Raw genomic sequence first — 14,250 nt, 5'->3', positions numbered from 1 at the left:
GGGGGGGCAGGGGTCTGTGTCTGGGCTCCTCACCATGGATACATAAATCTTATATGGCTCTCTGCTGAGGTTTCCAAAGACGAAATCTATCACTCCATTGTGTCAGTGGTCGTGCTGATAGTGCTCACACAAGCACAGGCACAAAGACAGCCGAGGTAAAGAATAATCAACGCTGTTCTGGAAATTGTTTTCTTGAGCGCAGTGACAGTGTTACGCCTGGTGATAGATACTATAGGCCCTCACTTCTGATAGGCTTTGCTACTGCAAGTCATGACTCAAAAGGAACTGCAACTAGCCTCAGCAGAGACTAAAACATATCCCTAGCAACTATAAACAATAAAAGGAGATCTACTTTATTTGCTTTTTTTGTCCAATATCAGCAGACAGCAATTCCTTTGAAAACCGTGTGCATGACTCACATGACTCTGTTTTGCTGCTGACAACAGAGCCTGATGCGTCTCTCTCTGGGCTGAGAAATGTGGTTTATGAAGAGCTAATCAGTCCTAAAACAATACACACACGATAAGCTCTTCATGCATTGTACTGTTCCAAAAAACCCAAATTAAACCTCGCCATTCTGCTACACTGAGAACCAACACTGACATTAACACAGTTCCACACCAATACAAAAACAAACTCAAATTTTAGGCTATTTTCCTCCGTACTGCAAATGTTCTTTTAATCTTTTGCTGTATAAGCAACATGAAAGCAGAATTTTATGTGTCATCAATAATTCTCCATTCGGCCTGGGTATGCTTTGCTATGCTTTACGCCGGTTACTTTAGACAAGTATTAATTATCTGACCTGTTGGCAGGTATGCAAATACCTGGACTGAACTGAAGCTGGCTGCAGTTCTAAATATCTGCTGAGACTAAAGTCTTCATCAAAATAACATTTGTCATTATCTGGAGAATTATGTTCCTTAGTGAGGTCAGTGTGTTGACTAGTTACTCTCTGGCATTAAAGTGATGCATTATCATTAAATCTAGACTGATTTGCTCATTTCAGTGTAAGAGGTGAACAGTTAGCTTTGGCTAACACAACACAGCTCATTTCCTTAGGCTGCAGATTGAAGCTAATGTTATTTCACAATTATCTGAAGGACTACTGTGAAACTGTTAAAGACCTGCACATTCTGACAAGACTGCAACAAGTTTGAACGTGTGTTTATACGTGTTTTTGTTTTAGTATTGCTGATACAATGGTCTACAGGTTTCAGTAATCTCTTCACTTCACCTCCTCTGTTCTGTGTTGGAAATTGTGTCACCTGGGTCATTTTTGGCCTGTAACACTGGAACACAGGTAGCCCACTTATCTCTGTTACCGCTCAGGTCAGTTTACAAAGCTACTTCATAGCCCCACAAGACAGCTCTTTAAAACAATGTGCCTAATAAACACAATTTCTCTTTCTATCTCACACCAAATGCCTCCCCTAGCTTTATTACTTCTTAGGGGACTAAGCATTGTTAAAAAATAGCTGTTATCAGTCTGTAACTGCCCCAACAAGTTTCTGCTTGCATCTTGTCATACTGCTTTAAATGAAGAAGAACTGAAAGAAAAGAAAATCAAGCAAACACAATGTATCTTTCAGGAGACAGATTCACTAACCATGACAAGTGTAACCTTCATTCATAATCTTTCTCATTTGGTCCTTTTGATATGCAAATATTGTACGTAATTGTACCGAAATGGAACAACTCCCATTGCCACTTGGCTATTAAAATTGGATCCAAAATTTTTAATTAAATGCGAAAATGAAGTTTTTTTTCCCCCAGACAAAAGTACTTCACTCTCCAACCAGCAAGCAAGTGACTACCGAATTGGCTGGGTCTTCATTTAGAGCGAGGAAGAGGTGACTAATGTGGACAATGTATTAGAATCGATGGTAATTATTTTTTGAATGAGTATGAGGACAATTACTGAACTGCAGGCAATCTTGGGGCCACAAAATATAACAGAGACATGTTTCATATTTGTAACCCCTGTCAATACAAACAAAGTTGTGCTCTCATGCTGAGCAATCCCCTCTATCTAACCGTCTTATTATTGTTCAAGAAATGTTGAGGAGCATGTGGAAAAGCAATTCTGTGACTGATTGGCGAGTTAGCAGACAGCAAAGCGACCCACTATCCATGCTCCCGATTTTGTCTGTTGACATCAGTGATAACTAAGGGACTTTGTTAATTAATGTACCGACAGGAACCAATAGTCATTACTCTAACTGTGGCCAAAAGGTCTTAGATTGGCCTATTAATAAACATCCACCAGAGTAAATGTCAACCACTTCTTGTACAAAAGCACATGAGTGCTGAAACTCTAAGCTCATGAGTTTAATTTGAAAATCTCTATTTTGTTATGTTACACAAAAGATACAATTAACATACACTTACAGTATATATACTTATCTCCACTTTAACTGATATACCTTATTATAACTGGATTATTATCTATCTTATAATAAATACTTGAGAATTGTTTCCAGTTCCATATACATTTCTGTAATTAATTTAGATCATCCTGTAGAGATTAGTTTTCACTTAAAAATCAATCGTATTTTTTTCTATTGATCCATGTAATAAAAAATAAAAAATATCCTGATTGCATCAGCTGTGATTCAATAAGATAAAAAGGAAAATATGAAAAGATCCAGACACCATGCAGGCAGGTCTGACTCTGTTTTATCTTACACAGATTCAGGAAGCTTAAGAACAAATGACTTTGCCCCTATCAAGACGCTGCAAGGCTGGATATCTCTGAAAAACAAGTAATGAAAAAACATAACTGAACCTGTGGAACTCCACACAAGTCTGACCGACTTTAATTTGCTAATGGTCACTGTGTGAATTTGTAAGAAGCAACATCCTGCTGGCTTGTCTGTGTCAACAACTTTGAGTCCTTCCACTCTCTTTTCTCTTCCTTCCAAGTTCCTCATTAATTTAAGCAGTAAAGCAGCTGCAGCCAAAGCCCAGGGCAGGAGAAGGTCTCTCTGTGGAGTCTGCTGCCAGAGTCAGGAATAGACACTGCCCTGGGTATGGCAGCCACCAAGTGAGTTTTGTGGGATGAGTAAGGCCTCCCAGTGGGAGAGCGATTATAGGGCAATGACACGTCATGCGGAAAAAAACAGTAACTGTGCTTCGTTGGAAAAACATTAACCACTTTACTTTTCATCAAGCCTCGAGGCCTAATTAGGCCAACAGTGAATGACTTCCTGTGGATGATGCTGCTGTTGTTCTTAGTTTCACAGTACAACCACAGGAAGTCTTTATTTATTTATTTATTTATTTATTATATTTTTATTTATTTATTTTTCCCCTCAAAAGGTGACCTTAGACTCTTCCAGTAATATAAATCAACCAATGCATATTTTTCAAAAGAGGGTTATATCATAATATTATGCAATCATCAGTATTTTGCAAGAGCAAAGATGACCAATGATGGAGGATGAGACTAATTTAAGCTGAAAAGATTAGAAAGGAAGTTAAATAGGTCAAACCTTGACAGTGCACTTCAGCTAATATTCTGGGAACACTCCAAAGTTTTCTACTGCCTCTTCAAGATGAAGAAAACAGTAAGGAATGGAGCCATCAGCAAATAACGAGACAGGGAAATTATTTGAACATAAAAAAGAGTGAAGGACATTGTAACCCACCCAGTCTCCACGGGTTTTTCTAGGACAATATCAGCTGCAGTAGCCTGCTTCGGCACTGGCCTGGTGAGCCTAATTGGCTGAGGAGACGCTGGCCTGGAGCCCGGAGCATGGCACTGGGGTCCTGGGAAGAAGGGAGAGCAAGGGGTGGAAGGGGAGGTGATAGTGTGTGTGCAGGGTGGGGTGGAGCATGGGACAGAGGGATATACAGGTGGACAATAAAAGGAGAAGCATACAATCAGAATGACAAGTATTCACCTAATTTTGTCAGTTGTAGCACTGTCTCCACCTACAGGAGACATCAGGGATATCATTTCTCTAACTGCACTTAGAATAGGCAGGAGGGTGTTTACAGTGTTAAAACCATCTACCTGCTGCTTTTGGTTGGTCCCAGTAAAGAGGGTCTGAATAGGTGATAGAAGCAAACCGTCTCCTCACTTCCTCCTGATCCCTCTGCTCACAGACAGACACACACACACACACACACACACACACACACACACACACACACACACACACACACACAAATGCATTTTATAAACATATTTCCCATTTGCCAATAGTGAGCCACATCAGTAAGAAACCCCAGACCAGAGTTGTCATAACAGCTGACTATAAATAACAAACCGATTGCTGGTGACCTTTTGGGTTCCACAGCAACCTTTTGTTGCTGGGTCTTTCTGCACAGCAGCTCTCACCTGTATCTCCTCCATACGAAGCAGCATACTCTCCAGGGTGGGGGCCTGCAGCCTACACTGGGCCATGCCCTCCAACTGTCTGTCTGTCTCAGCTGCCCACGCCGCCCGTGCAGTGTCCTCCAACAGATCCTCCAGCAGGGCCTCACTCAGCTGCTCGGCATTCTCTGCTGACTGTGGTCGATAAAATTAATTTAAAAACCAGAACAAATCTAAAAAGCTACATAATGACTTTGTTGTTTAATGCTGGCCATATTAACATATTCAAATTTTATTCAATAGGAAGGCCAACTTTCCCCTCTCCTGCGAATTATTGGCAACAGCAGCACAGCTCACCCTCTCTGCAGCCTGCTCAGACAGCCGATTTCTCAGTGAAGAGCTGACCCTGGTCTTGGACTCGCCAATCTGCTGAGGTATACATACAAAAACAAACTCAATCCAATCATTCTAGAGTAATCACCATTTTATCCCACTTAGTCTATGAAAAATCTGGTAAATCTGAGGGTAAATACATGCTCTGTTTTAGTGTAAGTGAAAATATGATGTATTGATGCCTTCCCCCTCTTCTTTGCGTGATGTAAGAAAAATCCGGCACTATGTAGAAAAAAGGTAGACTGAATCTTCCTACCTGCGCTTCATCCAGAAGGGGCTGAATTCTCTCTCTGGCCTTCTGCTCAGCTCTCTCAGCCCACTGAGTTGGCGAGACCACTTCAGACCTGAAAACCACAATACACCCACATCCCAAGCTGTCACAGAAGAAGTTCTGAGCCTGGGAGATTTAACTTAAATAAACTTAATGAGATATTCGATTCCATGATAACATCATTGACTGTAGATAAAGATGGAGGACATGACAACTCCCCAAAAGTGAAGCCAAAACATCTCAATAACCCCCTGGTGGCTGGCTGCAGTACAGGTCATAAACCCCCCCCCCCCCCATGTTAGCAGGTGGGACATGGGCAAAGCTAAAAAATACATGTCAAATAAAGATGATTTCTGTAATTTAAGTTCAAGTGGTCATTTTTCAGATAAGTTTGGTTTTAATTAGATGCTATAAAAAAAGAGGGCATGACGTTATGATTGACAGCTGTGATTGACTCGACTGAGTCTGGTGGGCGTATGTACGAGACCTCGATAATGCCGCTCCACCAGCCAATCAATACCACACAGACAAATGACATCACCAGTGCAAGATGGCAGCTCGTCTATCCGGGATATTTTGGCCTCATTTTTGTACAGTGGGAGGAAGTGGAGACATGTTGTCCATCTTTATTTACAGTTCAAAACACAGTATTAAGAAATCTGTTGTATTGGTCAAATTTAGCCCAGTGACAGATGTTAAGTTAAAATTTAAGGCGGATTTTTCTGACCCATGAGAAAAGTTCGTTTAAATTAAAATGATGAAACGACTATCTCCTTCGAGTCTATAAAGTAATTCATGTTACTGAAAAAACTCTGAGCCACTTGTTTCATGACTGATAATTAATCAATACACATTGGTTTTCAAGCCTAATGGGATTTACAAAAAATAGTAATTATAAGGTTCAGTGTTTGGCTACATATTCACATTCACTGCGATTAAACAAGGGCAAAACTGTCACCACACTGCATAAAGAAAAACCTTGTGAACATTGCAGTGAATTTATCCTGGCCTCTTTCACTGTGGAAACCAATGGACTAATTTGCAAAGCCTGACATGCTACTTACATCGACTCCAGCTGAGTTCAGGGCATAATAATAACGCCATAGAGATTAATTTGATGAATGTGACATGAGCATTTCTTACAAGAAATAATCTGCTGTCTGCGAAGGGGTCTATTGTGCACTACTGATCACCTGTTAAAAAGTGACAGGTTTTGTACAATACCTGTCACTTGTTAACAGCGGAAGCAGGTGGAGCAACTGTCTCCATGCCCACTAACACTGTATGATATAATGACTCTCTGATTTCACCTCTCTACCTCAAAGTTGACTGTTCATTTTTTTTACTCCTCAAAAAAGCTTAGCTCTAATGTGAAAAAATGCTGTAAAATGTAAAGGCCTGCAAACATTATAAAAAATATAAACAGTTTTTTCTTTCCCTCTAGTATTTTATTAGTAGAATTCTTCCTTATACCTTTAGTATTTTACTGTAGTGTATTTGTTTTAGCTTTAACTTTATCTTTAATTCATAGTTGTGCTGAGTTAATGGAATAACTGATTGTGCCAAATGGAACAGCAGGAGGAACACATAGGTACAATAGACTTTTAATGGCTGACATTTCATCTTGTCATAGCAAGAAATGCCCAGCTGGAGTAAATAACATTAACAATGGTACAATTCTATTCAAGTGTCCTACTGACCCATTGTGCCCAAAATTATCCAGGCCCTGGAACTTGCAAAACTAAATGGTGAAAAAATTCTCCAGGTGAGAAAAAAACAAAACCAAAACAAAAATCAGCCTATGGGCAGTGCTTTTGTGTGGGGAAACAGAAGCACAAAGGACAAACCTGCACAACTGCTGATGTAATTACAGCTTTACAGACCAAATGTTGACTGCAATCTATGCTCTGCTCATGCTGTGTTTTGTTGCTGGCCGTGCAGAGCTTAACTGTCCAGTGACTAATTAGGAGATGTGTAGTGATCTATAGGAACATATGCTCTCTCCGTTGCTGAGGGGATGTTGCTGCAATTACAACCTGCATTATTTTCTGTTCTATTGTTGGTAGGTAATTACGTTGATGTTGTAATTGCCAATGTAACTGTTCATTAAATTGTGAGACCTGACGCATTGAACTGTTTAGTAGATTACTATGTGGATAACTGCTTTTGCTTGGCAGCAAGATTTCTGTGTTTTTTTTTTTTTTTTAAGTGCCATTAATGCTGTGAGATGTTTCTCCTTCCTAAACAACCTAAACAGCAAATGTTTGTACATGACAGTGTACATGTGTATGCATATATTATCGTGATTATTGCTATATTGCATATGTACTGCACAGTGATTAGGAGCCTGTGAAGAAAGTTCTAATCCCTTCTGCTAATATATCTATCCTGTCCAAATCCAGCTCAGTTTCATTTGTCTCATTAGGAAAAAAACATAACTTTATTTCAGTCAACTGCTTTAACTGTTTTTACTGTAGTTTGGTGTCTATAGAGCTTGCGATGTGGGCACAAATGGTATCAAAAAAGTGTTTGATATTTGGCTGGATCAATGTCTATCAAATGATACAGCATTATGACCTTAACTCTCCTCCCCACAGATGGTATTATATTACTACTGTACCTTAATCTCTGAATGCGTCCAGCCTCTTCTTTACTCAGCTGGTTGAGCTCTTTCAGCCTCTGCATCGTCATCTTATCCAACCAGGCTTTTCTGTACCAAGCCAGTAATCATCAAATGAAAGCAAAGTGTAAGCTCAATTAAGCATTTCACATAAATAACTTATAATCCTCATCTCTAAAATCAGGCTGCTTGCCGCTGATTAATTGGAAAGCACAATTGTAGTAATTAAAGTTTGATTAAACAGAGACATATGTGGAATACTCAATCAATGAGGTGCTTATAATCACTGAAAACGGGCCAACTATTAATCACTCATAAAGAGAAATGGCCTCAATCTAGAAAGCACCTAGATTACTTCATTGGACAGAATTAACTTTTAATTGGAATCAGAGTATTGCCTGTGGCTCTCAGCGAGTGGGGTCTGACACAGAGGTTAGAAATAACTCACAGGAACATTCTTTTTCCCCAGATTTAATCCATTTGGCTTTTTTTCCTCTTTTGCTATAACAAATAATCTAAAATAGAAAAAATAAATATCCAAAAATGCCTACTCTGAGAAATGCTAGTGTTTCATTCTGAAATATATGATAAGTAGAAAAGATTAAAATCCAGTAAAAACTTCAAGGAGGTGGGCTTCACCTTAACGCTTCATCCTGAGCTTGTTTCTTCCTTTCTGAGCTCAGGATCGGCTCTGCTCCAAAACCACCGGCCACTTTCTGCTTGGAAGGGCTGGGTGAAGGCTTTACTGGAGAGAAGAGACATCGTGGCTCTGGTCTCCCCCTTTGTGGGGATCTGAAAGAATAATAAGCACAGGCAGAGATGCACTTTATTAGGACAAGTCAGAAGAGATGGTGGGGGAGTCAAGCAGGAGGACAATGGAAAAGAATCATGGAAAGGTAAAGAGAAAGAGCTGTTTTTACACAAGGAACCTACAACATTGCTGTGTGTTTTGACACTTCTGTCTGTTTTACGTAGATTTTTCTTCTATTAAATTTAATGTTGTCCACAATTAGCACATTAATTCACAATGTATTAATGTGCAGATTATTAAATACTGATTCATGCTGGATGCTGCTACCTACAGATTAGAGTTTCAGACACTACAACAGTATAACCTTTGTTATATAATGACATTAATCATCTAGTGTGAGCTGAGAATGACTGAGACTAAAAGCATGGGTGAACAATAACAAGTGATGACTTTAAAAATCTCATGTGTCATCAGCTGTACAGAGTGATAAAAGGCTCACCGCTGTGGAGGAGGAGAGTGAGGGGATGTAGGTATCCATGGCACAGAGCGCTCTTTTTGAGGGAGCTCATTCACTCTGAGCCGAGAGGAGACTGTTGGCTGCTGGAAGCCTGCATCTTGCATCTGATTACCCTGTGAAAACAAAATTACAAAGTCAATGTTTAGATTTGGTTTTCACCTCTGGCACAGTCAGTGTCTTCGAACAGAACCCAAATCACACTGGTGGGAAGATAATATAAGGCACTTCTTGGGTGTTTTAACATATTCAATTCAGTATTGAATTTTGTAGTCAAGCCAACACCTTCATTATAATGTCAATCTTTCTTCGCTCAGATTGTAGTCCTTTTCTGCAGCTGGTGTTTGTCTGAGGTCGTCCCCGCAGCTCTCTCAGCTCCCTCTGCTGGACGAGGCTCTCCAGGCCAACCCTCAGCACCTCTCTTCTGTTAATCGGCTGCTGGGAAGTAGTTTTGGGTTTCTGTGAGGCCATTCTCCACCCTGCTGTCACAAATGAAAAATGAAACCATTAAAATTGTTTTCATCTTGACTTGTTGAATCTTACTCCAAGTTTAAGAATAGCCAGAGTAAAAAAACACCCTCTTTTTCTTCCTCACTAAACACAAGTTAATCAGTGTGGAAACTGGGGGGCATTATGTGCTCACAACACACCACCAATTACGACAATTAGTCAGGACTCTTGACAACCACTTGGATCCCTACTGATGGCAGATCAGTGGCATGGGGGGCTTAAGTAATACAACAAAGATATTTGTTTCCAGGGAGACCTAAGCTCATTGTAGGTGTTTGTGTCATCTCTTCCACAGGATGCATCTCAGCACGGAGCCAGCAGGAGTTAACTGCTCATAAGACTAGCAGCGGGGGGGCGGAAGGCCAGAGTTCAGCACTACAGTTCCTGTTTTTCTATCACATCTCCATGGCTCCTTATCAGTTTTCAGCCTGTGTGCAGCCATTTAAGCACAGTGGGGGGCCCAAACACAGCCGCACAAAAGCTCTTGGGTGACTTCCAGATACACTGGAGAATTTGTTCTTCATTAAAAGGCATGCATACTATTTACTCTGTGAGGTTTTCAGCAAATGGGCCATTGCCTTAAATAAGAAATTATGAAGGAAAATACTGTGTTTATATTAGATTCATAAACTTAGTATTAATAGTTGCTCAGGGTCAAAACTAGAAACACAGTAGAAAATGATTCCTAAAGTTACACATGTACATGTGGCCAACTACAGAGAAGCAAAGGCTTTTAAACCTGCTAACTGTTCCATGCTAAAGAAACCATGGACCTCACCATGGACACCTCTTTTGGGATTTGCAGGTTTGCGAGTTCCTCGAACAGTTGAGGTGGTGGGACCCTTGAGCACACCAGTAGACAACATGCCGCGATGAGGGGACTTCCTGTGTGGAGGGCATGTTTGGGCTTGCATTTTTTCCAGTGCCACTTGTTTACTGAGGGCTGAATCCAACATCTAAGAGGAACAGAGTGACAAGACATAAAAAACTTGTTTTATTCACATAAAAAAAAACTGTAAGAGTCCCTTCATAAAATAAGTTTCATATGAAGAAAAATACCAATATAAGTAATAAGTAAAATATGAATTAACCAATTAAAAAACAATCACTCATAACGCATACTGTACACTATGCACCAAGAGCCATATGCAGTGCAGTCATAAAGTATAAGGATTATATGAAACAAGAGAAGTAGAGAAAGTGCTGATTCTTATCTTTAACTTAAGGGGGTTTGAATCAACATCAAATTAATACTGCAGGAACTGTAAACCTCTCTATACATAATCAATTTTGGAGGAAGGAAAGTTAACTGAGACTTCAATAAAGTCATCTTATGTTTAAAAGTTGGTCATCTACAGCAATTAGTCTGTGAGCCATCAACAACAACAGACACGTTGCATATTCCCTTGTAATGCCAGACACATGTTCTGATTGTACTTTATGCTCCTCACCTCTAGTTTCTGCAGGATGTCGAGGGCCGTTTCAGGCACAGCTGAACCCTGATCCACTTGGACTTTCGCTGAGCACAAAGAGAGCTGACGAATCAGCTGGCCCAGCTCTTTGTAATGAGGAGGTACCTTGCTATGAGATAGATCTGAAAGCTGGTGGATAACAACCTGTAAGGCCCTCTGTGCCCCACGGTGGGCAGCTGCAAGCCTGTTTATTGCAGTAGACTAAAAGAAGAGCAGATAGTAAATCAGTTTTTACCTTAATGTCCTTCATAAAAACAATGAAAAGTAATACAACTGTGGTTTCAGACCACTTATTGGTGCATTTGGATCCATGATTACATGGTAAATATTTATGTTTTGAGGGAAAATCATTTACATATTGATTTCAATGCTTTATCATTATCAACAAATAAATAAATGGACTCAGCTCTACATAAAATTAATATGTGACAATGCTGATGTCATACCTTTTTGGTGTCCCACATTTTCTGGCTTCGTAGTTTCTCTATATCCTCTTGTATCTCCTTTACCTATTCAATAACAATTTAGTAGGACAGTGTTTACAGATTCAAAGCAAATCAAAAACGTCATGGTGAAAAGTGAAAGTTTATTTTTGAAGTAGGTAGTAAAATTTAAATACCTGTTGTTGGAGAACATAGATGCTACGTGCTGAGCGCGCTGCCTGCTTCTGTCTGCGTATCTCCAACTTGTTTTGCTCTTCAGGTTCCAGTGGCTCCTCTATTTTTTCCCCTGTTGTTTAAAACCCAGCATTCATTATTATTCATCACTATGCATGAAATGTAAAACCATATGAAAAGTATGCTGATTGTGGTGTGTGGCAAAATTGTGTTAACCTTTAAAGTTCTGAGCTGTACCTTTATAGCTATATTCCACAGTAAGACACAGGTCTACCGTAACAAGCTGTTTTGTAGCTTACCTCTGTTGGCTAGCTCTTCTACTTTTTGAATATACACTTCAAGCTCATTTTGCAGTTTGTGGATTTCCTGGCTTAAAGGACCCGGTTTGCCTCCATCCAGCTCCCTTAGGCCAGGGTCTCTGGTTGGGGGTGACTGGCCAGCCCGAGGCATTCGACAAATGGGACGCTTCTGGGATGTTTGCTTTCCTCCAGGACGGGCCGTTTTCTCTTTTGGACTGGAGGCCTTAAACGTGGCCTTATTTGGAGTGGCTGCAAGCTCCTACAGAGGGAGAGAAAGAGTCATTTTGCTGTCTGACTGAATAAAGTGGCAAAGGTTCCTTGAGTAGGACTTAAACGGGTAAACTATTATAGTCTTGATTGTCTCAGAGATAGTTCATTAATTAAAAACTATGAATTCAATTACCTGAAGCAGCTCTACATCACTTGTTTCGAGGAGGGAGGCCTCTTGAGAAGGTTTGGCAGGGGATTTTATCAGTGACTCAAGGCGCCTTCGTCTCAGATCTCGCTTAGCGAGCTTAATGGCGGCCTGCAGCCTCTCCTCAGAGAGCACAGTGAAGCTGGTGGAGCTCCTGGTGCTGTCCATATTCTCACGCTCCTCTGACAGCGGCATCAGCTTCTCAATCACAATGGGGGCTGGTAGACGTACATGTGTAGCACGGTTGCTGACACTTGCAGGGATGGCTTCATTGAATAATAGCTGTAACGTGTAAGATACAAATCAGTCTTAACCAGTCTCATACATGCCAAAAACAGCCATTGTGATGTGCAATCATGCTTTTCATACGTTTTCAACAAGTATTTCTGTCCTTTAAAGCTGGACACCCTTACACATCCTCAAATGTCTTCTTCTGTCCAAGACCCCAAAATATTTGGTTTGCAATAATGCAACACCAAGAAAAGCATCAAATTCTCACAACTGACAGGCTTGTACTAGTGAATGTTTTCCATTTCTTGCTTTTTTAGCCCTACAATATATCCTACCTTTAATCCGTTTTTTAATTTAAACTGTTAAAGAGGTGTTGATTCAACTTTGTGATCATTTTGGAGGCTGCACTGTTTGGTTCTGTTGGACAACATTGCTGTGTATGGAGAGGTTTTTCTAATTTAAAGTCTATCCTCACTGAAGTACCGGTAGGTGGACAAAATATTAGAAATAACTCTTAGCACGACGCAATGCGATTCAACAGCACCACACACCTCAGTACACTCATTAGCCTGGGTAAAGCAACAATTTCAATGAGGGTAGGATTTATTTCAGATATGTTGTATCAGACTGAATTGGATTTAATTGGTTTACCAAATAAACTGGCAACTGAGTGTACATGGGCGCATTTGTAACAGTTAGCATGAGCCATTTATAATATAAACACCTTTGAAAAATAACAGGATTTAGACATTTCTTCCACTGTTTACCTTATTTTGGGACATCCCAGTGGTAAAATCGCTGCTGTTTCGGGTTGAATCTAAAACAACCCAGTCCCTCCCTGGACTTTGCTGTCCGTCAGGAATGGTGGGACCATTATTCAAGAACTGTGCAGTCATTACGGTAAAAACAACCGCCACATTCGGGCCAAACAATTAACTGACAAATGATATAAGTAATAATATAATATCATAAGTAATGCTCATGAGAGTTAGCATTAGCAAGCTAACTAGGCTTTTGAATTGAATTTTGCTAACGTCAAGTTAATCCCAAAATCATCCATTCCACCATTTCGACTTCGCATATGACTACTTTTTTCAGTTTTCTATATTGATTAGGAATTCGCTATGAACATTGTTTTGCTAACTGTATACTACTCAAAATATAGCACATGGTTAACATTTTAAATTTTAGTCCAAGCTTGAAAATAATTTGAACCACCGCCATGACAACAACAGAACGCAAAAAGACGGAAGTAATGTTTAGGCTGCGTTCAAGTTATGTCGTTTAACCTGTAATTTGGAGCAGTCGAGTGGGAAAAAAGCAAGTTCATGACGGTTACATCAAGATAGAATTCAATATTGATACTATTCAAATTGATACAGCTAATTTCATAGGAGCCACACACTGTTTATTTGTACAAAAACAAACCAAGGAGCAAATTTAGGCTGTTTATCTGGTTTGATTACAAGATTTGCAGATTCAGCAAACTCTAAGGTCGGAGTAAAAGGTGTTTTCATGATCTTCCTATTCTGCCAACGTTACATGAACGCACCAAATACGGATCGTCAAAAAGTCCAAAATGTATAGAACCAAATTTTTAAATGACATTTAATTTAATTCAATTTCAAGCGTGGTGGAAAAAAAGATTCATCCTTTACTAAAGTAAACGTATCACACTGTGAATATACTCCATTACAATTTGAAGTATTCAAATCCCTGCTTAAGGAAAAGTATTTATCAGCAAGATTTACGCATAAATAAAAACAAAAAGTATTCTTTAGGCAGATACATGTTTCCTGTCAGTGTTTCATTATGCTTTTGGATTAATATTACTAT

At 39.8% G+C, this 14,250-nt stretch overlaps 1 protein-coding gene across 3 annotated transcripts in view; it reads right to left on the bottom strand.

The window, feature by feature from the left end:
• The window catches only part of kiaa0753 (KIAA0753 ortholog), an 18,379-nt gene extending 4,729 nt beyond the window's left edge, over window positions 1-13,650 (bottom strand). The window contains exons 1-16 of one of the 3 annotated variants that reach the window (XM_023404598.2): window positions 13,182-13,650; window positions 12,172-12,465; window positions 11,769-12,027; window positions 11,472-11,581; window positions 11,299-11,361; window positions 10,832-11,053; window positions 10,159-10,336; window positions 9,156-9,352; window positions 8,856-8,986; window positions 8,245-8,397; window positions 7,606-7,695; window positions 4,971-5,058; window positions 4,679-4,750; window positions 4,346-4,516; window positions 4,019-4,100; window positions 3,651-3,771 (exon numbers count right to left, since the gene is read on the bottom strand). In XM_023404598.2, the coding sequence (XP_023260366.1) occupies window positions 3,651-3,771; window positions 4,019-4,100; window positions 4,346-4,516; window positions 4,679-4,750; window positions 4,971-5,058; window positions 7,606-7,695; window positions 8,245-8,397; window positions 8,856-8,986; window positions 9,156-9,352; window positions 10,159-10,336; window positions 10,832-11,053; window positions 11,299-11,361; window positions 11,472-11,581; window positions 11,769-12,027; window positions 12,172-12,465; window positions 13,182-13,310 (2,360 nt within the window). In that variant the 5' untranslated portion in view covers window positions 13,311-13,650. The remainder of the gene's footprint in view (window positions 1-3,650; window positions 3,772-4,018; window positions 4,101-4,345; window positions 4,517-4,678; window positions 4,751-4,970; window positions 5,059-7,605; window positions 7,696-8,244; window positions 8,398-8,855; window positions 8,987-9,155; window positions 9,353-10,158; window positions 10,337-10,831; window positions 11,054-11,298; window positions 11,362-11,471; window positions 11,582-11,768; window positions 12,028-12,171; window positions 12,466-13,181) is intronic. The other 2 variants (XM_023404600.2, XM_023404599.2) reach the window with 2 other exon arrangements.
• Between the last annotated feature and the right edge of the window lie 600 nt (window positions 13,651-14,250).

This window comes from Seriola lalandi, unplaced genomic scaffold (genome assembly GCF_002814215.2).
Source record: "Seriola lalandi dorsalis isolate HSWRI2012SDOR001 ecotype SW California unplaced genomic scaffold, Sedor1 jcf7180002054249, whole genome shotgun sequence".
NCBI lineage: Eukaryota > Metazoa > Chordata > Actinopteri > Carangiformes > Carangidae > Seriola > Seriola lalandi.
The sequence above is the reverse complement of the archived record's forward strand: the minus strand, read 5'-3'. Positions and strand labels throughout refer to the sequence as shown.